Source organism: Vombatus ursinus, unplaced genomic scaffold, assembly GCF_900497805.2.
Source record: "Vombatus ursinus unplaced genomic scaffold, bare-nosed wombat genome assembly UNPS02009062.1, whole genome shotgun sequence".
NCBI lineage: Eukaryota > Metazoa > Chordata > Mammalia > Diprotodontia > Vombatidae > Vombatus > Vombatus ursinus.
In genome coordinates this window covers 12,098,007-12,118,656 of record NW_020948840.1, presented here as the reverse complement: position 1 = coordinate 12,118,656, position 20,650 = coordinate 12,098,007, and the positions used below count along the sequence as shown (strand labels likewise).

At 37.6% G+C, this 20,650-nt stretch overlaps 1 protein-coding gene across 2 annotated transcripts in view; it reads left to right on the top strand.

Annotated features, from left to right (window-relative positions):
• LTBP1 (latent transforming growth factor beta binding protein 1) overlaps positions 1-20,650 on the top strand; it is a 485,724-nt gene that overhangs the window by 264,541 nt on the left and 200,533 nt on the right. For both annotated transcript variants that reach the window (XM_027850411.1, XM_027850410.1), the window contains exon 8: positions 17,478-17,580. In XM_027850411.1, the coding sequence (XP_027706212.1) occupies positions 17,478-17,580 (103 nt within the window). The remainder of the gene's footprint in view (positions 1-17,477; positions 17,581-20,650) is intronic.

Here is a 20,650-nt window from a genome sequence, read left to right as displayed (position 1 = left end):
GGGGGGGGGGCAGATGTATAGAATATCCTGACCTGAAGTAGTTGGACAGAGTGAGGTCAAGTAAGGAATGGGAAAGGGGAAGTCCACAGATCAAGCAGAATTTTAATAATGATAATAATAATGATAACTCATACAACTAGAAATATTTATTACTTATTATGCAACCATAGGGAAGTCACTTAAAATCACTGAACTTTATTTCTCCCATCTGTAAGAAGGGGATAACAATACTTAAGTTATCTGCTGCTGAGTTCTTCTGAGGAAAATGGGTTGTAAGCACTTTTCACCACATCACGTGTGTGTGTGTGTGTGTGTGTGTGTGTGTGTGTGTGTGTGTGTTTGTGTGTGTGTAGTAAGACTCTTTTGGAAGAGAACTGTACTAGGTGCACTGGAAAAGAGTATTGAATTTGGAGCCAGAGAACCTAGGTATGAATCCTGGCTGTGTTATCTATGACCTGTATGACCACAGGCAAGTCACTTGATCTTTCTTGGCCTCAGTTCCTCATCTACAAAATGAAGGGACTGGACTAGATAGCCTTCAATGTCCCTTCTACCTGTAACTCTATGATCTTGGGAACTCATAGTTCCAAGGTTATGGGGACTAAAGCAGAGCGGGTCAGATTTGGAGATAGTATTCAAGTGAGCAAGTTGTAGTAAATAGCCTCTAAGATCCCTTTCTGATTCTGAGATTTTGTGAGTTGTACCAGTAGAGTTCTTTGTTTTGTTTTGTTTTGTTTTGTTTTTGCTAGGCAATGGGGTTAAGTGACTTGCCCACGGTCACACAGCTAGTGAGTATCATGTGTCTGAGGCCGCATTTGAACTCAGTCCTCCTGACTCCAGGGCTGGTGCTCTATCCACTGTGGAACCTAGCTGCCCCACAACCAGTAGAATTCTTGTGCCAAGTGCCACTTTTATGGCCAAGCATAGTTTCAGCACATGGGAAGCTAGTTCATCTTATCTTTAAAAAGGGCCCTTCCAAATCAGAAGATAATGGAATGTCCACAGAATGAATGAGGGTTGAATCTCCAACGTTTAGTTCATCACCCATAGTATTATCCTGGGTCACGAGGGACTTTGCCTAAGGTCCTAATGGAGCCTTTGTTGTCTGGCTTGGGGGTGGTGGTAGTGGTAGTAGAATATGTGTAAACTCATTATGGTAGGATGCTAGATGTATAGTACCTTTCTGAGGTAAGAGTCTGGGCCAAGAAAAGCAATTTTGCCCAGGGATCTAATAGTGACCAACCAGAATGGTCATGAGGCTGGAGCACCTTTGAGAACAAGACAAGATAAGGGTAAAACTGAATATGCTTCAGAGTCATGCAAGAAGGAGAGTTACAATTAAGTTAGTCTGGGTCATAATAGCTATGTAAGCCTAGGTGATGGAGAAGTGTTAGCAAAATAGTTAGTAATACTCTAAGTTTTTTAAAATTCTGGACACATTTTATTTAAGTCTCACAACAATCGTCTCAGAAAATCTGTATTACAAGTGTTATCATCCACATATTTCAGATGAGGAAATTGAAGATTAGAAAGGTTATGTAATTTATTTTTAACTTCCAAGCTTTTAAGTGTTGGAGGTAAGATTCAAAGCCAGGTCTTACCTGACTTAAAATTTACTGCTATTTCCATTACATTGTACTAATGAGCAGGGTTTGACTGGGCTGTTTGAAAAGGTGGGAGCTGAGGTTAGTAGACCAAAAGAGTGTGCCAAGCTCTTTCCCTCTGTTGACAGCCATCACACAAAAGCATGGGGGATACAGTAGTTCATGTTTGAGGCTAGTTTTCAAGATTCCTTTGTTCAGAAATCCTATTGAATGAGTGAATAGATGGATGATTAAATGAATAAGTGATTGAACATCAACAAGTTTAGATGCTTACTATGTGCCAGGCACTGTGCTAAGCAGAAGGGAAACAACAACAGCAATAACAACAACAACAATAACAACAACAACAACACACACAACAATATAGCCCTTGCACTTAAGAAGCTTACATTTTAGTTGGGGGAGGACAACACATTGTTTTGGAGGAAGGAAAGGCAAGATCTCATCCCAACACTTCAGTATGGCTACAGGGTTTGAATATTGCTGGGTTTTTTTCTCTCTGTGGCTCTGGTGTGTTTTCCTTGTGCTGGATGGTTTCTAGGCCAGGTTGTATAGCTGTTAAGAGGACTTAGGCACAGTTAACACCAAAAGATTCAACGGCATAAAATCAATGCCACAAGGTCAGTGATAGCATTTGCCATGCCCTTCCCTCTTCTTCTGATTGTAATTGTGCCTGAGTTTGCAGGATCACCAGCAGTCCAGACTCTCTAACAGTAAGGTTTCAGGTAGGCAGGAGAGACCTAAGGAGGGATGGTCATAGTCCTAACAAGAAAACTAAGAGAGCTGTTGCCTAAGAATGCCTTTTTTTCCAGGAAGCTAACTTACTGGTTAGTTGCAACACTGAAATAGTCCATATAGAATCATAGTGTTGGGGAAACGCTCATTTAGTCAAAGAAATCTTCTCATTTCACAGATGAAAATACTGCTTCCCAAGAAGGCAGAATGATTTGCCCAAGTTCACAATTCCTGCTACTCATTAGCGATAGAGCTGGCACTAGAATTTATTTATTGTGGTTAGGCAATGGGGTTAAGTGACTTGCCCAGGGCCACACAGTTAGTAGTAGAATTCTTTCCACTATACCATACTACCTTTCAAAGAACCATGATTAATTAGGGCAGATTGGTGTCTCCTGAACCTCTTCCATCCAGAGGCCTTCCAAATGTATGTCCATAGGGTGAGTCATGCTTTTCAGAATTTACTGGGTTCTCTTGGGTCAATGGGAATAGTCATGCTCAATTTGTAATGTTATGTCCCTGTGTTTGTACTTCACAGTTTTGTCCTCAGCTATCTAGCTATTTTCTGAGGTCAGTCTGGGATCTTGGTAGAAAGACAAAAATTCTGACATCACTCAAGTATAAGTGAGTGATATTATATCAGAGCTTTATCTGAATAGAATACCAGAGAAGAAGATGGGGCAGGGTTATCATGGGTATGGAGTGGTTGAAGAAAGAGCTAGCTTAGGCCCAAGACTTCATCTACTTCATAATTTTTTTAGGATCATCCTTTTTTGTCTTTAGCTGTGTCCATGGGCAAATAAAAGCTATGCTTAGAGGCATTTGAAATCATGGGTAGCTGGTAGCTCATGGTGGGGAGGGAGAGGATTGCTGGGTAGAATCTTAGTTCTGTACTATTATGGTGGTTTGGGACGGAAACACTGTGTGGGATGGTATTGTTATACAGGGAGAGAGACATAGTATATATGGGAGATGTGATAGAACCCAAAGTATTGCCACATTTGTGGTATGAGAATGCTGCATTATGAAGCTTTACCTTGCTTTGAAGTCACCCAAATGCTACCTATGAGCATATGCTTACCTAGAGCACAGTTTATAATAATTTTGATTTGTTTAGCACTTAATACTTTTCAGCACAGCTTTACAAATACTGTCAATTCTCATGTTTAGATGCTTTTTACAGTATTGTCTTCATAGGAGTTAGGGGATTGGGGTAAGTGACATAGTACTTCCTATGGCCTCCCACTTTCTATCACTCCTTTAAAATATTTATCTGCATATTGTCTTATAGAAAATACTGAGTGCAGCCTGAAGGTTGACTCTATCACCTATGTGTAATCACAGTATAGTTTTATTGTACCTCTTATTTATGATTATAAATATCTTGCCTTTGACAGTTACTAACAGTGATCATGGACAAGTAATTTGACTTCTCTGAGCCCCAGTTTCCCCATCTGTAAAATGGGCATAATAGTAGCACAAGGTTATTGTGAGGATTATGAGATAATGTAAATAAAATACTTTGTAGATATTAAAGCATTGAGTAAGTGTCATCCATGAGGATAGTGATAAAGTTAATTTTATTTTATGTTGATGCATTTATCCATGGTTTCATTCTTGTGTCTATTTCCTCTATTGATGTAGATTACAACCCCTTCATGTCTTTTCATCATTTGTGATTCCAGGACATGTTTTTTCATAAATCCTTTTGAGTGGGCTGTCTCTAATTCTTTTGATATCTTAAGGGTCCCTGGCTATTATGCATTGTCTCTTATCCATGCTATGTGACTGACTCATTGCTTTTTCTGTTTTCTGTGTATATCCTCACAATTATCTTTTGCTCCTTTCTTTTCATTATATAGTAACCCATGAAATAAACAAAGACACAAAGTAAAGCTCATGTGCTTAGAAAAAGAACGATGATCATTATCAGTTAATTTAGGGTTTTCCTCACAAGCAGAAATGATTTGAAAAACCATGAGCTTTTCTAGTGAACCTTTCAAGGCCTCATTTATTTCTTCCCTCTTCTTTATTCTTTTTTACCCTGAGAACTTGAGTTTTATAGTTGCAGCCATTGCGTATTTTAAATGACACAGGGGCTCTCTGTTTGCTGATTAATGCAAAACCTCCAAACTAAATTGTAATGAAAAGGGTCACCCCCTCCCCCATTCAGAGGTCATTTCTACCCTGCTTTCTGGTTCTCTGTCCACATGGAATAGAATTCTGTGGAAAACTAGACTTCACATTCATGATGCTCACACAGTGTGATGGTGTGCGGCCGTGTAGGACTTTGCTTTGGCTTGTAGCCCTACTGGGATGTCCCTCCAGCTGGGAAGGACTTCATGCTGAGCCCCCAAATCCCCTCCCACTGAGTATTGAATTCAAACAGTGGCCAATATTCTTTTACCTGATGGCAGGCTGCAATTTTTCCCTCTCTCTGATTATCATCACTTCTTAATTTTAATCAAAATTAGTGCTATTTTTCTTTCAAGCATTTGCTAATCTTGAGGGAAAGGAAGGGGCACAAAACATTATTTTCAAAGGACTTAAGGGGGAGGAGGAGCATGGAAAATTATTTTTAAAGTACTTAATTCATTATATTTTTGGCATACTGTATTTTTCACTAAGATGCCAATGATAAGATTATTTTTTAATGTCCACACCTGAGATTTTATCAGTGTATAGAGCTCCTTCTGTGGAAATGCCTTTCACTGATGATCAGCTGCTGCTTTCTAATTTATAACCTTGTTGAGCTGCCTGGGGCACTGAAAGGTTGTTAATTGTTCGGCATCAACTATTCTGTGCCAGAGATAGTACTAGAACCTAGGCCTTCCAGAGGATAAGGCTGACCTTTATTCATTCTGTCCGGCTTACTATCTGAATTAAACTAAATTGGCCAAAAATTCTTTTGTTTCAAGAAAACTACCGGCTGTATTAAAGACCACTTAGTCACTTAATCAAGGAAGTCCCATGGGCAGCACAAGGGTCCTTGATTGAACAGCCAAAACTGATCAGGGAACTAAGACGGGGCTGATTAAGGACAGTCAACTGTAGAGCTCTGAATGGGACACTTAATGCCTGCCAGAACTCAGACACAGTGAGGAAAATAAAAGTAAGCAGCAGGAATCCAGAAAAGCAAGGTCAGAACCAAAGAGGGCTTTGCCCTCTTTTCTCTTGTCACCTGGGCTGGATTTATGTTTAAATGCCAATCTTATTTGAAATTTCTTTACAATTTGGAAAAGTCCCTATGTCTTTGCCCCACCTTACTTCTCTGACCTTTTACTCAACCAGATCCCCACCCACTCACTTTGTTCTTGTAAATTTGGCCTCCGATTCCCTGGCCTTGCCTAGCGTCCTTTCTCAGCTGGAGGTTATTCTTTTATGTGCCCTGCTTCAAGGATCTGGAATTTCCCTCCGCCTCAGAGCCATTGAGTCACTTCCTTTTTTCAGATCTTGGCCTAAGAACAGCACTGCTTGATGTTGCGAATGAGTGGGAAGAACCCATCCTTGTATTCGCTTCCATGGCTTTACCTCAATCTGATTCTCAAAAGTATTTTCATTTTTATCGTTTTCCAATTGTACATTTGTTGATTTGGTTCTCATCTCAATATGAACCTCTTTTTTCCCCCATTAAACACCCTTTATTCAGCCAGAGGGAATTTATTTTATACTCTATTGTGTAGTATAGTTTAAATATAATTATATTAGTATATGTTCCAAAAACACCAGTTACTCCATATTGCTTATATGATAAATGCCAAACTTTTTTGTTTGGTATTTAAAGCCCTTTACAATCTGGCACCAGCATACTTCTCCAGGCTTAGTACACATTACTCTCCTTCATGCACTCTTAAGTTTCACCTAAACTGGAACGTCTGTCTCCCACCTTCATGACATTGCACTGATTGCCCCTTATGTCTGAAAAGCACTATCTCCTTGCCACCATCTTTTTGAATCCCTAGTTTCCTTCAAAGCTCATGTACCATCTTCTTTTTCTTCCTTTAAAAAACATTTTCTTTAAAAATATTATATTCTTAGATTGGCAAACCTTTTTAAGTATGAAATTTCTATATACAAAAAAAAACAAGAGAAGAAATATATGAAATCCTGTATCTCCATCACATATAGCTTGTATTTCTTTTCAAAATTATATAACAAATTCCACATTCATTTTAGAACTGGCATACTTGTCTGTGTCTCCTTCTTAAATATCTTCTTTCTTTTGTTCATTTAAAAATTCTACTATAATCATGCTTTTTTCACTCTTCTTTGTCTTTTTCTTCAGGGGAGCATCATTATCATCTGTTTCCCCTTTTCTACCCAAATTCTCCCCAATTAAAAAATTCTTCTAATAAATAAGCATAATTAAGCAAAACAAATCAATATTTCAGCCATGTATAAAAATAAATGTCTCCATTGCACTTTGAGTCCCCTACCTTTTTGTTAGGTGATGGGCATCATGTTTCATCATTAGTTCTCTGGAATTGTGGTTGGTTGTTACAATGACCAGAGTTCTTAAGTCTTTCTTTTAGATGGGGTGGCAAAGTCCTCTTTGGTTCTGTCCTTGCTTTTCTGGATTCCTGATGCTCACTTCTGTTTTCCTTCTATGTTTGAGTTCTGGAGGGCGTTTAAGTGCCTCATTCAGAGCTCTACAGTTGGCTGTCCTTAATCAGCTTTGTCTTAGTTCCCACTCCTGAGGCTTCCTTGATCCCTGAACCTTTTGTTGCCCATGGTATTTCCTTGATTAAGTGACTAAGTGGACTTCTGTACACCCTGAGGTTTTCTTGATCAGGGCTCTAGATGACTTTTGTTTTCCATGGGGCTTCTTTCATCAGGGTTCAGCCTCCACTCCCAACCTAGAGCTTCCTTAATCAGAGCATTAGTTGGTTTCTCAACTCCTTGGGATTTTCCCTATCAGGGTGCTGGGTGGTCTTCTGTTTCCTTGGTGGGGTTTTCCTGATCAGGGTACTCAATGGTTTTCTGTTTTTCTGTAGGACTCTTTTGGACAGGGTGTTCCTCCTCCTTTTCACTGCTTCCTTGATCAGGGGGCTGGATAGTTTCCGTATTGCCTGTGGTTTCTTTGATCAGGTGTTGTGTGTTCCCCCTTTGGGGCTTCCCCATCAGGGCACTGTTGTGTGATGCTATCTGCTCACATGTACTCCTGAAGGCTTCCCTGGTGGTACTCCTCTTCCAGTCTTATCTTTTGTCTGTTTTTGTCCTATTCTGAGCTAGATGAAGGAGTTTATTGACATTTCTCTTTGGATTTTTTGTTTATTGTTCAGTCTGTTTTCTTTTTAGATTGGGCTTCTGTGAGAGCTACTAGGTGGCCATTTTAACAGGAACTATCTTGAATGGCAAGCTAGGTAGTACACTGGATAGAGAAAGACCTGAGTTCAAATCCTGCCTCAGATACTTACTAGATGTGTGACCCTTTGCAAATCACTTAACTTCCAATTGTCTCAGTTTCTTCATCTCTAAAATGAGAGATAATAATAACACCTACCCCCAGGGTTGTTGTGATGATCAAATGAAACAATATTTCTAGAGTGAATTACAAATTACAGTATCTGGCACACAGTAGGCACTTAATAAATGCTTGTTCTCTCTCCTTCTCTTTTTCTCTTAAGATATTTTCTGTTATATCCAGGTACTAGAGTCTCACCTTGAAATTACCTCACATTAATGTTGTATATATTTTGTATTTCCTTATCTATGTACATATTGCTTCTCCTGACAGAGTGGAAGGTCTTATGAGCATAGGGACAATTTCCTTTTTATCTTTGTATCCCCTATGCCCAGCACAGTGCCTGGCATATAGTAGGTTCTTAATAAATGCTTATTGATTGATATAATATATATGTGTCATGACAGTATTTCAATGTCACAGTTATAAGACCAGCAGCAATAACCTATATGAGTAAATAACAGGGCATTTGGACAATTACATCAGATCTTTATTACAGAGATCTTAGAATCATAGTTTAGAACTGAAACGGACCTTAGAGGCCACCTACTTCAACCCCTTCATTTTACACTTAAGAAAACTAAGGCCAAGAGAGATTAAGTGATTCATCCAATTTCACACAGGAAGCTGTCATGGTGCTTTGAGCACCATTCCCTTAAATGGGATGCAAGATAGCCTTACAAAGAATTCTATGTTAAAAAAAATAATGTTATAATGAGGTTCTGTTATGGCCTGTAATATTGCAACATGAGGGAGAAGTCAAAAATCACTGAAAGGATACTTACAATTTTAGCCCTGCTACACCTCCATGGTCCAATTCATGACTGAAGCAGTGGGATCACAGTTGTTATTGCTGCCAATTTGTACTGACAAAAACTGTAAGTCTCAAGTGCCAGATGAATCAGAGTTGGGAAACATTACTCCAACTTGTATATTTATATGAAGATATAGACGAATTACTAGAAGATATTACTAGTATCATGAAAATGTTTTAGCCCTACCTCTAAATAGAGATCAAATATCAAATGGATCCTACAATTTGTATTTTATGAAAGAATATCCCTTGTACTACATTAATTTTAAAGCAAGTTAATTTTTTTAAGTTTTTAAATGACTTAAGAAATCTTTTATGGTTTTATAGCTTTATAAAATCATCACCAGAAGGCCAGTCATCAGGTGGTGACTTTTTTTTGGGACAGTAACTCAGGAAAATTCTACATAAAGCAATAAATATCTGTATCATTGGAGAGGTAGTGTCCATACTAATGAAAGTATGGATCTTTTAAAGTATTGAAGTAATGGTCCTTAAAAAAAAAGCTACAAATGATATTCCTGAGGCCTCTTGAGGGCAGTGGCATTAGTTCAGTAGTATTTGTATAACATTACCTCCTGGGTAGTTGGCAAGGAGGTGAGGGAAGGGAGATTGTGTATGCTACTTTCACTTCCAGGTCTCCTCACCTAATTCTTCAGAAATATACTAGGGAAGGAAATTAGGGCACTAAAAGCATGATAATAGCCATTTCAGTATCCTCTACTCCTCAGCAGGTTTTTTTTTTTTCCTGACATATCCCATTTTCATGATTACTGAATGAGAGGGTCTCTGGACAAGGTCCACGGTCTTGGATATATGCATGTGGGGGAAAACATAGAGCAAAAGAATGTAGTACCTTTCTGTTTCTCTTGTTTCCTCTGTTCTTATTTTTAAAAGTCTACCCAGCCCTGTTAGATGTATCTCAGCCAGAGTGCATTCCTTGAAACAGAGCTACCATACCTGTGGATTGGAGGATAAGTCAGTAAAACCTCACCATAACCCTCTATATCTAGTTAGCCTCAGCCTAAGCTTCAGCCTGTCCTAAGGGGACACCAGAATCTAAAAGGCTTTTGGCAATTCCCCCACTCCCATGTTTGTTATGCCTCCCCCCACCCCCTTCCCTTCCGGCTTTCTGCCTCTGGCCTAATCAGTACTATCATTGATACTGGTAAGGGTATGACAGTCTACTGTCCTATGGTTCACTGAGAAGTTACAGATGAGACTTTAAGTCATAGATGGCCGAGGTCAAAGCTCCTTTTCCTGGCTACCATTCTCCACTCGCTTTAATGTGTATGTATCAAATGTATTCTTTCTGGGTCCCACTGCTCTCCTTCTGTTTTGTCAGCCTGTCTGTCTAGACTGATTACACGTCATTCCTCACCATGGCCTCTGTTTTCTATCCAAGTTGACCTTCTTACTGTTCCCCATACCTGACATTTCATCTCCTCTTGCACAGTCCATCTATCTCACATTCCCAGAATGCTTTCCCTCTTCACTTTCATCTCTTCAAAACCTTTGATTCCTTCAAGGCTCATTTCAAGTGCTACCTGCTTAAAGAGGCCCTTCTTGATTCCCCATTGTGTGTGTGTTTTAATAAAGATCATGTACTGTATTTATTTTTCTATGAATGAACATGTTCCATCTCCACAATATTATAAAATATAAGTTTCCTGACAGTAGGGACTTTATTACTTTTGTCTTCATATCTTTAGTACTTAGCATATAGTAGATGCTTAATGTGTATATGTTTAGTGACCTTTGAAGTCATTTAGCTTAACCTCCCACTCAGTATAGCAATTTGTCATTTTCATAATATTCTTTCATCCTTTGCTCCTCTGCTTTAATATTCCTAGTGATGATGAAGCTCACTGCTTCATGAGGCTGCCTAATTGACTGTTAGCTCTATTAGAAAGTTCTCCTTTTACTAATTTAAAACTTTAATCCTTGAAACTTCTGCCCATTTGGTTCTAGTTCTGTCTTCTAATGCAACACATTTTTTGGTAAATTTTTTTTTATTTTACACTTAATTATAAAATGAGAAAAGAAAAAAAAGCATTGCCATGTACACAGCAGATTATAAGAGGGGAGTCAACATAAAACAATAAATTTCCACTTCAAGAAAACCTATATAATAAATACTACACATTGTTTTCAAAGCTGCCCAGCTTTTCCTTGCTTCCTTGTTGGTTTTCTTTTGTTCTCTACTGTGCACTTTTTAGTTTATTTTTTCCCCCTCCCTTCCCACCCTGCCCTAAAGAAGGCTACAATTAAGCATGAAACAAGGATGCCCACTGTCACTAATATTATTTAATATTGTATTGGAAATGCTAGCAATAGCAATAAGAGAAGAAAAAGAAATAGAAGGAATCAGAATAGGGAATGAAATAATAAAACTATCTCTTCTTGCAGATAATATGATGATATACTTGGAAAATCCTAGAATCAACTAAAAAGTTAATTGAAATAATTAATAATTTTAACAAAGTAGCAGGATATAAAGTAAACCTACATAAATCATCAGCATTCCTATATATTACCAACAGGATCCTGCAGGAAGAGATAGCTAGAGATATCTCATTTAAAATAACTCTAGACAGTATAAAATACATGAGAATACACCTAACAAACCCAGGATCTATATGAACAAAACCATAAAAACTTTGTACACAAATAAAATTAGATCTAAATGAAGGGAGAAATATTCATTGTTCATGGGTAGACGGGGCCAATATAAAAATGACAATTTTTCCAAAATTAATCTATATATTCAATACCATCCCAATTAAATTACCAAAAAATATTTTATGGAGCTAGGAAAAAATAATAACAAAATTAATTTGAAAGAACAAAAGGTCAAGAATATCGAAGAAATTAATGAAAAAAATGTAAAGGAAGGAGGTTTAGCCATACCAGAACTTAAACTATATTATAAGGCAATAATTATCAAAGCTCTCTGGTACTGGCTCAGAAACAGAAAGGTAGACCAGTGGAATAGAATAGACATACAATCTACAGCAACTCACGAATATAGTTATCCAGCGTTTGACAAGTCTAAAGACTTAAGTCTTTGGGATAAGAATTCATTATCTGGTAAAAATTGTTGGGAAAGCTGGGAAGCAGTCTGGCACAAATTGGGTATAGACCAATATCTTACACCATTTACCAAGATAAGGTCAAAATGGATACATGACCTAGATATAAAGGAAGCTATTACAAGAAAATTTGAAGAACATGGAACATATTACCTATCAGACTTATAGATAGGTGAACAATTTATGAACAAACAAGAAATAGAGAGTGTTCTGCAATGTAAAATGGATAATTTTCTTTTTCTGAAATAGGTCTATTTAGATATTCCATTTCCTCTTCTGCTAATCTGGGCAGTTTTTATTTTTGTAAATATTCTTCCATTTCACTTAAGCTATTGAATTTATTGGCATAAAATTGGGCAAAAGAACTCCTTATAATTGCTTTGATTTCATCTTCTTTAGTGATATGTTCACCCTTTTCATTTTTGATACTAGTATTTTGGTTTTCTTTTCTCTTTTTAAAAATCATATTAACCAATAGTTTATCTATTTTATTGATTTTTTCATAATAACACCAACTCCTAGTTTTATTTGTTAATTCAATGGTTTTCTTACACTTAATTTTATTAATCTCACCTTTAATTTAGTGTTTAATTGGGGATTTTAAATTTATTCTTTTTCTAGTTTTTTTAAATTGCATACCCAGCTCATTGATCTATTTTTTTCTCTTTTTTAATTGATATAAGCACTTAAAGATATAAATTTTCCTCTGATTACTGCTTTTCCTGTATCTCATAGGCTTTGATATGTTGTTTCGTTATTGTCATTTTCTTTAATGAAATTACAGATTGTTTCTATTATTTGTTCTTTAACCCATAACTTTTTTAAGATTAGGTCGTTTAGTCTCCAATTAGGTTTTTTTTTTGTTTTCATGGTCTCTTATTAAATATAATTTTATTGCATTATGTTCTGTAAAGTATGCTATTCTGTAAGGGAATATTTCTACTTTTAGCTATAAAATTTTTGTGCCATAATATATGGTCAATCTTTGTAAAGGTATCAGGTACCACTGAGAAAGAGCTCTATTCCTTTCTATTTCTATTCCATTCTCCCCAGATATCTATCATATCTAGCTTGTCTAAAATTCTATTCACTTCGTTAACTTCTTTCTTATTTATTTTTTTGATTAGATTTGTCCAGTGCTGAGAGGGGAAGATTAAAGTCCCCCACTATTATAGTACTACTATCTATTTCTGCCTGTAATTCATTAAACTTTTCTTTTAAAAATTTGGATGTAATGGTAGTTGGTGCATTTAAGTTTAGTATTGATATTGCTTACTTATCTATGCTATTTTATCATAATGTAGTTTCCTTGTTTATCTCTTTTAATTAAATCTGTTTTAGCTTTGACTTTATCTGATATCATGCTTGCTACTCCTGAGGCATAATATATTCTACTCCAGCCCTTTATTTTAACTCTGTGTGTATCTCTCATTTTCAAATGTGTTTCTTATAAGCAGCATATTGTCAGATTCTAATTTTTAATCGATTCTGCTATCCCTTTCTGTTTTGTAAGTGAATTCATCCCATTCACCTTTAAAGTTGTATGTGTATTTCCCTCCATCCTATTTTTTCTCTCTATTGTCTTTCTCAGTCTTTCTTTTTACCCTCTCCTTCCTCTAGTTTGTTTCTAATCACTACCTCCCTATTCCGTTCCCTTTTAAAGAATCTTTTCCTTATCCTCTCCCCTTTTCCTTGTTCTACACACTTCTCTAGGGGCCCCTCCTTTTCCTTCTTTCCCCACCTCCTAAATCTTAATCTACACACCCTTCTTTACCCCTCCTCTTTATCATATTCCCTCACCCTCTTATTTCTTTATAAATTTAGAAGACTTTTATACCCTTCTAGATGTATATGTTGTTTCCTCTTTAACCCAGATCTGATGAAAAGAGGGTTGCAGTACTAGCAGCCCTCCACCCCCATTTGATTCCTCTGTATCAGTTCTTCCTCTTGCACCTCATTTGTATGATATAATTATTTTTTTTACCTTTTCCTACACAATTTTGCTTTTTAGAATCACCATAGCATACTCAGCTCTTCCCCAATTCTTCTTTTGAATTGCCTAATTACTGATGACAATCTCAAGCATATAGTTTACATTTCCACATACAAAAAGTGAACAGTTTGTCCTTATTGAATCCCTTGTAATTGGTCTTTGATGTTTGCCTTATATTTCTCCTGGTTCTTGTATGTCAAATTTTCTATTGAGTTCTGTTCTTTTTGTAACAAAATCCTGAAAGTCTGTCAATTCATTGAATGTCCATTTTTTAAAATTCAGGATTATACTTAACTTTGCTAGATAAGTTACAATTGGTTGCAACCCCAGTACTTTTGCCCTTTTATCTGTCTGTCTGTCTATCTATCTATCTATCTATCTATCTATCTATCTATCTATCTATCTATTTATTGAGATAGAGATCTAGCTAGCTAGCTAGCTAGGTCTTGTGTAATTTTAATTGTGACTCTGTAGTATTTGAGTTGTCTTTTTTTTCTTGTTGCTCATAATATTTTTTCCTTAACCTGAGGATTTTGGAATTTGACTATGATATTCCTGTAGGTTTTCATCCTGGGATCTCTTTCAGGTGGTGATTGGTGGATTCTTTTCTATTTCTAGTTTCCCCTCTTTTTCTAAAACTTCAGGGCAATTTTCTTTAATTATTTCTGATATTATTGAGTGGAGATTTTTTTTTTTGATCGTGGCTTTCAGGTAGCCTGAATTTTTTTTTATGTCTTCTCTTCTTGATCTATTTTCCAGATCAGTTGTTTTTCTTATGAGATGTTTCACATTCTCTTCAATTTTTTTTCATTCTTTTTATTATTTCTTGGTATCTTATAATGCATTTGTTTCCTCTTGCCCAATTCTAATTTTGAAGGAGTTGTTTTCTTCCATAAGATTCTGGATCTCCTTTTCCAGTTGGTTGATTTTCTTTTCATAATATTCTTGGTTTTCTTGGATTGTTCCTATTTTTTTCCTAATTTTTCCTTGATCTCTCTTATTTGATTTTTAATGTCCTTATTAAGTTCTTCCAAGAACTGTTTTTGGAAAGGTGACCATTTGACATTACTATTTGGGGTAGGAGAGGGTTTTTTTTCTTTTCTTTTCTTCAGTGTCCTCCTCTGAAAGTAAATCCCAGTCTTCTCTTTTCCCATAGTAGCTGTCTATGTTGGGGTCTTTCTTCTTTGCTTATTCATTTTTATTTTTATTTTTATTTTCACTTTTTTATTTTTAGCAGCTTGTTATTATAATCACCTTTAGTCTTGGGTCATGAGGGGTTGGTGCCTCTAGCCTCAGGTCCTTTTTACTGTTATTTTTTGAGCTTCATTCAGAGCCCAACCTCACTAGTCCTTTCCCCCTCCAAGCCACAGCTAGGGCCCCCAGGCACACTATTCTGGAAATGCTCTTGCTCCCTGAGGACCCTACAGTGGCTATTACCTTTAGTTTTCCCCTCTGGTCTGGAAGTGAAACCAGGAACTCAGCTCTTCTGTAAGTGCCTATACCCAGCAGCATCCCTGCCCCACTGCTTCTGCACTCATGGGGTGGGGGGGTGCTGGTTCTTTCTCACCTTCAGCCTTCAGCTGCGGCCTGGGATGGCATCTCAGCAGCACAGCTGGGCCTAGAGTCCCTGGTAGCAGAAAGTCCTTCAGTCTTCCCCTGCTCAGATGTCTGACCCCCCACACTGTCTGTGATTTGAGAATTCCTGTGGCTGAGGCTGAGGTTACCTCCCAACCCAGCTGCCCCCAGGGCTTGTAGCCTGGAAGATAGCTTGGAGGTGTTTGCATTTCACTCGGGGCAAACCTCCATCCTGGGTCTTTCCTCAGGTCTTCTCCACTTGTCCTAAGAAGACTGCTGCTCTGCCCCAACTCTTGTTTATTTTTGCTGCTCTACATTCATCCTGAGCTGCTATTTTGTCTTGTTTGTGGAGGAAATCTGGAGAGCTTGGAATTTTCTGACCTATTCCTCCATCTTTCCAGAATCCCCTCCCCTGATGCAACACTTAAACAAGGTGACATTCTATTCCATAGGAAAATTCTTCAGATATTTGAAGATAGTTTTTAGGTCATCCCCTCTTCCCCCTTTGTCTTCTCCAAGTTAAACATCCTGTTCCTCATATAGCTTGCTTTTTGGACCTTGTGCCATTCTGGTGTTCCATCTTTGAATACGTGGATTTGTCAAGTTCTCTCTTAAAAGTTGGTATGCAGAACTAAACACAATACTCCAGAAATAGATTGCTCAATTAAGACTACAACTTTCTGTGTTCTAAACTTCTATTAAGGAAACCTAAAATTGTGTTGGGGCAACTAGGTGGTGCAGTGGATAGAGTGCCAGGCTTATAGTCAGAAAGCCTCATCTTTCTGAGTTCAAATGAGGCCTCAGATACTTATTAGCTGTGTGATCCTGGGCAGGTCATTTAACCTTGTTTTCCTCATCTGTAAAATGAGCTGGAGAAGGAAATGGCAAACCACTTTGGTATCTTTGCCAAGAAAACCCTAAATTGGGTCACAGAGTTCAGAGTTGGGCACAACTGAACAACAACACAAAACTAATATGGCACATGTAAATTTCTCCCATCTTCCCTCATTTAAAACCATGATTTCTTTCATTCACTTTCAATTATGCCACATGGGTCTAGATTAATTAAAATCCCTCAATACTGTGATAGTGCCTACCCTGCCTCTTAATGGATTTGGATATAGCCTGTGCTGTTTTTGACTGTGGACCTGTAAAAATAAAGCAGTGGAATAGGGGCCTAAATTGTGCAAAGAAAACTTGCACCTTGATTTTTTTGAGATCCAAGAGATAGGAACTGCTTGTTTTTACCTCTTTGAATTGAAAATTTGAGAAAACCAAGGTGAAAATTGGAATTTAAGTCTTGAATGTAGACAGACAGAAAGTCTTGATTGTTTGACTTTTACTTAAGCAGCTCCTATGTGGCACGGTAAATGAATGTAAATGTAATGATGCTAACTGTAAATGGGGGATATTAAGTTTTCCAATTTAACTGATTAAAATGGTCATTAAATCATGAACACAGTCTAACTTGCAAAACAGGGCATAGTGGAAAGAGAGTTTATCTTAATACTAGTTCATTGAGCTTGCACACTATTTCTATTCTCGACAACTTTTCTGACTTCTCAAACAGTAGACCTTACTTTTCTGGCTATGAAAGTGCTAGCTTGTCTCTTGTTGATTTAGCTGGATTTGTGTTCTCACCTGTTTATCACATATCTGTGATATGTGTCAGACTTGTCCACGTAGCTGGCGTCCAGAATCAGGCCATTCCCGGTCAGCCCTGCCTCATTGCCACACGTTCCTCTGTGATAACAAAATTGTGAACGTCATATTGGCCAGGACTTTGTGAGTCATGTTTAGGCATTAAGCATGCCACTAAGACTACCAAAATAAAGTTGAAAAAACATGTCTAAAACTCTCTGTTAAACTTATGTCTTTTCTTTAAAAGAAAAAAAAAGAGAGGGTATTCAGGGAACTTTAAAAGTTTTAAGTGCCCTGAATAGTGACAGATTTTTCTGAGTCATTGGCTTAAAAGTGCCAGTGAAGGGATTACTTACTTGGAAATATTCATTTTTAGTGACACATAAGTCTGTTTTGGCTTTTGTTTAAAAGATGCTTAAATAACCAAACAAAAACCTTTCCCCAACTCCATGGATAACAAGGGAACTATTTTATTATGTGACTGTGAAATGCTGTGGTATTCTAGAGCTCAGTGTTTTTTACACTAGTATTAACTTTCTTTTTTCGCACTTAATCATTGCAGTGTGGTAAAGCACTCCCTGGACTTTCAAAGCAAGAAGACTGCTGTGGCACCGTGGGCACTTCATGGGGCTTTCACAAATGCCAGAAATGTCCCAAGAAGCCAGGTACTTTTTCTAGTTTATTTTTATTTTTTACAAATCTTTCAACATACTTGTTTAATTTGAGCACATAGCACAGTGCCTTGTACGCAGTAGGCAGTTAATTAATGTTTATTGTATTTTAATAAAATTGAAAGTTTCCCACAAAATTATATCACTTGGATTCCAACAAAAAGGTGATAGATACTCTCATTTCTGGAAACTTTTCAAGACTCAGAAAGTTTAAATTACTATCCTCTTGTTATTTAACAGCATTACATAGTTACAGTTTTTTAAAAACTAGGCTTATAATTTTGAATCATTTTGCTATTTCCCTCTGGGTTACATTAAAAAAGTTTGTATGGAGGTTCTGAATTAAAGTAATGTACCTTGTATCAAGAAACATGAAAATGGCCTTTTAAAATTATAAATGAATGCTCAAAGTCTTCTAAGTTCTAAATGCTCAATTGGGTTGTTGTCTCTTAGACTGAAGGAAGCTTTAGGAGCCAGATTTACATTCATGCCCATCCTTGCTATCTCTCCTTTTCTGATTCTATTGATTTTTCAGAGAAATTTTACTGATAGAAAGCATAACAAGGCTAAATGTGTTGTGAAATAAGTGGTTGTTGACATAAACTGATAGAATCTGTAATTAGTATAGTGTTAATGTCTTTCTTGGGGCAGCTAGGTGGCATTATTATAATGGTTAGAGTGCTGGACTTAAATTCAGAAAGACTCATCTTTTTCCTGAGTTCAAACCTGGCCTCAGACACTTACTAGCTGTGTGACCTTGGGCAAGCCACTTACCTCTATTTGTCTCAGTTTCCTCATCTGTAAAATGAGCTGGTGAAAGGGCAAAAGCACTCTAGAACTTTTGCCAAGAAAACCCCAAATGGGTCACAAAGAGTTGGAAACGACTGAACAATAACTTCTTACTCTTCCTTTCAAAACTATAGCCTTTAAGGCTATAGTGGCCCTATCATAATATCACAATCAGCCTCTCAGGTACTCTAAGATGTATGTTTTCAGACCCTACTGATTGGAGTTACAACTGGGATTAGACTAGTCTCTGATCATTTCCTCTTATTAGAGTGACAGTCTCCACAATATTCCTAACCTAATGCCTTATCATGAGTTGTAGGTTGACCTTGCCTTCTCAGAGAAAATGCCAACCGAATGCCAGCACTGATAGGTCTTATGAAGTTTGGAGCTGAGAAGGACTCACATACAGGTCCAGGGATGGATTGTTTTGTCTGATGTCTGAGGACAAGCCTATCTAAATCTGGAAAGGCACTACACTAATCTGACCCAACTAGTAATAAATTTTTTGGCATAGAAACTCTGGAAGACCATCTACTGATTCTTGTGTGTGTGTATGTGTAAAATATTGCAATTTATGTGATTATAGAGATACCCACATCAAAAAAACACATATTCTTGAAGTATTTAAGTCAGCACAGTGTTGGAAGAAGTGCAGCTGAACTGCGGAGGCATGGAAGCAGTAGTAAATGTCAGTGGCCCTGAGGAGTGTACGAGTCCCTTCTGCATGCTGCATCCACTTACAGCCAGCACACATTAATAGGGAGGTGCAAGCAGATTTTTTTTCTGCTGGGGACAGAATGATCTAGTGCCTGCAGGAGGAACACTTCTCCCACAAACAGAGGGACTGTAGGCTTCAGGTATCCCTGGGTTCCTTTCCCTTTTCTCTGATGGTGTGTTTTTCCTGTAAGAAGTAAACATCTACTACATAAAAACATAAGAATAAAGTTTTTATCAGAATTCCCCTGGGGGTTCTTATGTGTTTAGCTCTGTAACAGAATTGTGTGGCTTTTTGATCACAGAAAATACCAAAGGTACTTCTTAGTCATGGGTCAGCAAAAATTGTATTTTTTTTTTTTGGTGAGGCAGTTGGGGTTAAATGATTTGCCCAGAGTCACATCGCTAGTGAGTGTTATGTGTCTGAGGCTGGACTTGAACTCAGGTCTTCCTGAATCCAGGGCCAGTGCTCTATTCACTGCGCCATCTAGCTGCCCCCAAAAGTTGTATTTTTGACATCACTTTCCGGTCTGGTTTCTTTTCTTTTGGGGTCCTAGAGGTCAAAGGGCACTGATGTCTTCCTTATTACTTCCAATTCAACTTCAACAGTGATTTAGCCCAAAGCTCTATTCATCTCATGTAGCATGTTTTTATGTCAATAGATATTTAATTACAATTTGTTGATCACTGTTGATCATGGCAGGGTTACACTGGTTCACAGGATCATAGATTTTAATCTGGAAGGGACTTTTAGAAATTATCTTGTCTAACCTCCTTTTTGTGTATATGAGGAAACAGGAGCATGCAGTGCCAGAGAGGTGAAATGATTTGCCTAAGGTGAATGAATGGCAGTTCCAGAAACTCAAACCTAAGCTCTGTTATTGTTCTAAATTACATTACTTGATAATCTTGTCCTTCCGCTTCTCTGTCTCTCTCTCTTTTTCTCTTTCCCTTCTCCCCCTCTACCCCTCTTCCCTTTCCTTTTTCCTTCCCTCCCTCCTTCCTTCCTTCCTTCCATCCTTCCTGCCTCCCTTCTTTCCTTCCTTCCTTCCTTCCTTCCTGCCTGCCTGCCTTCCTTCCTGCCTTCCTTCCTTCCTGCCTTCCTTCCTTCTCTCTTTCTTCTCTTTTGTCATTTTTCTCCTTCTCTCTAATATTCTCAGTTATCATACAGGTCTCTGTTTGGTTCTCAGTTGACCCATCTTGGCACTTCATATTGCTTTTCTGTCTTTCCTTTACATGTACTATTAAAATTTGGACTCCTACCCTCAGAATTGTTTCTTTTATAGATTCTCTGCTTCCCTTGAACTCTTTGTGTTTCTTATACTTGTTGAAATCTTTCTTGAAGTTCATTTTTTTTATTTTCTTCATTGACAGGGGATGGGGAAGTGAGAGGTGGGGTGTGGGGATCTTCTTAAGGAAGGAGACTGACCTTGTGGTTACATTTAATAAGTCAATTTTGAGTCCTTGACTAATTCTCATAACTAAATTTAGAACCAAAGGATCCTCCATAGTTCATTTTTGAACAAAGCAAGTGGTGCAGCAGATAGAGATCTGGGCCTGG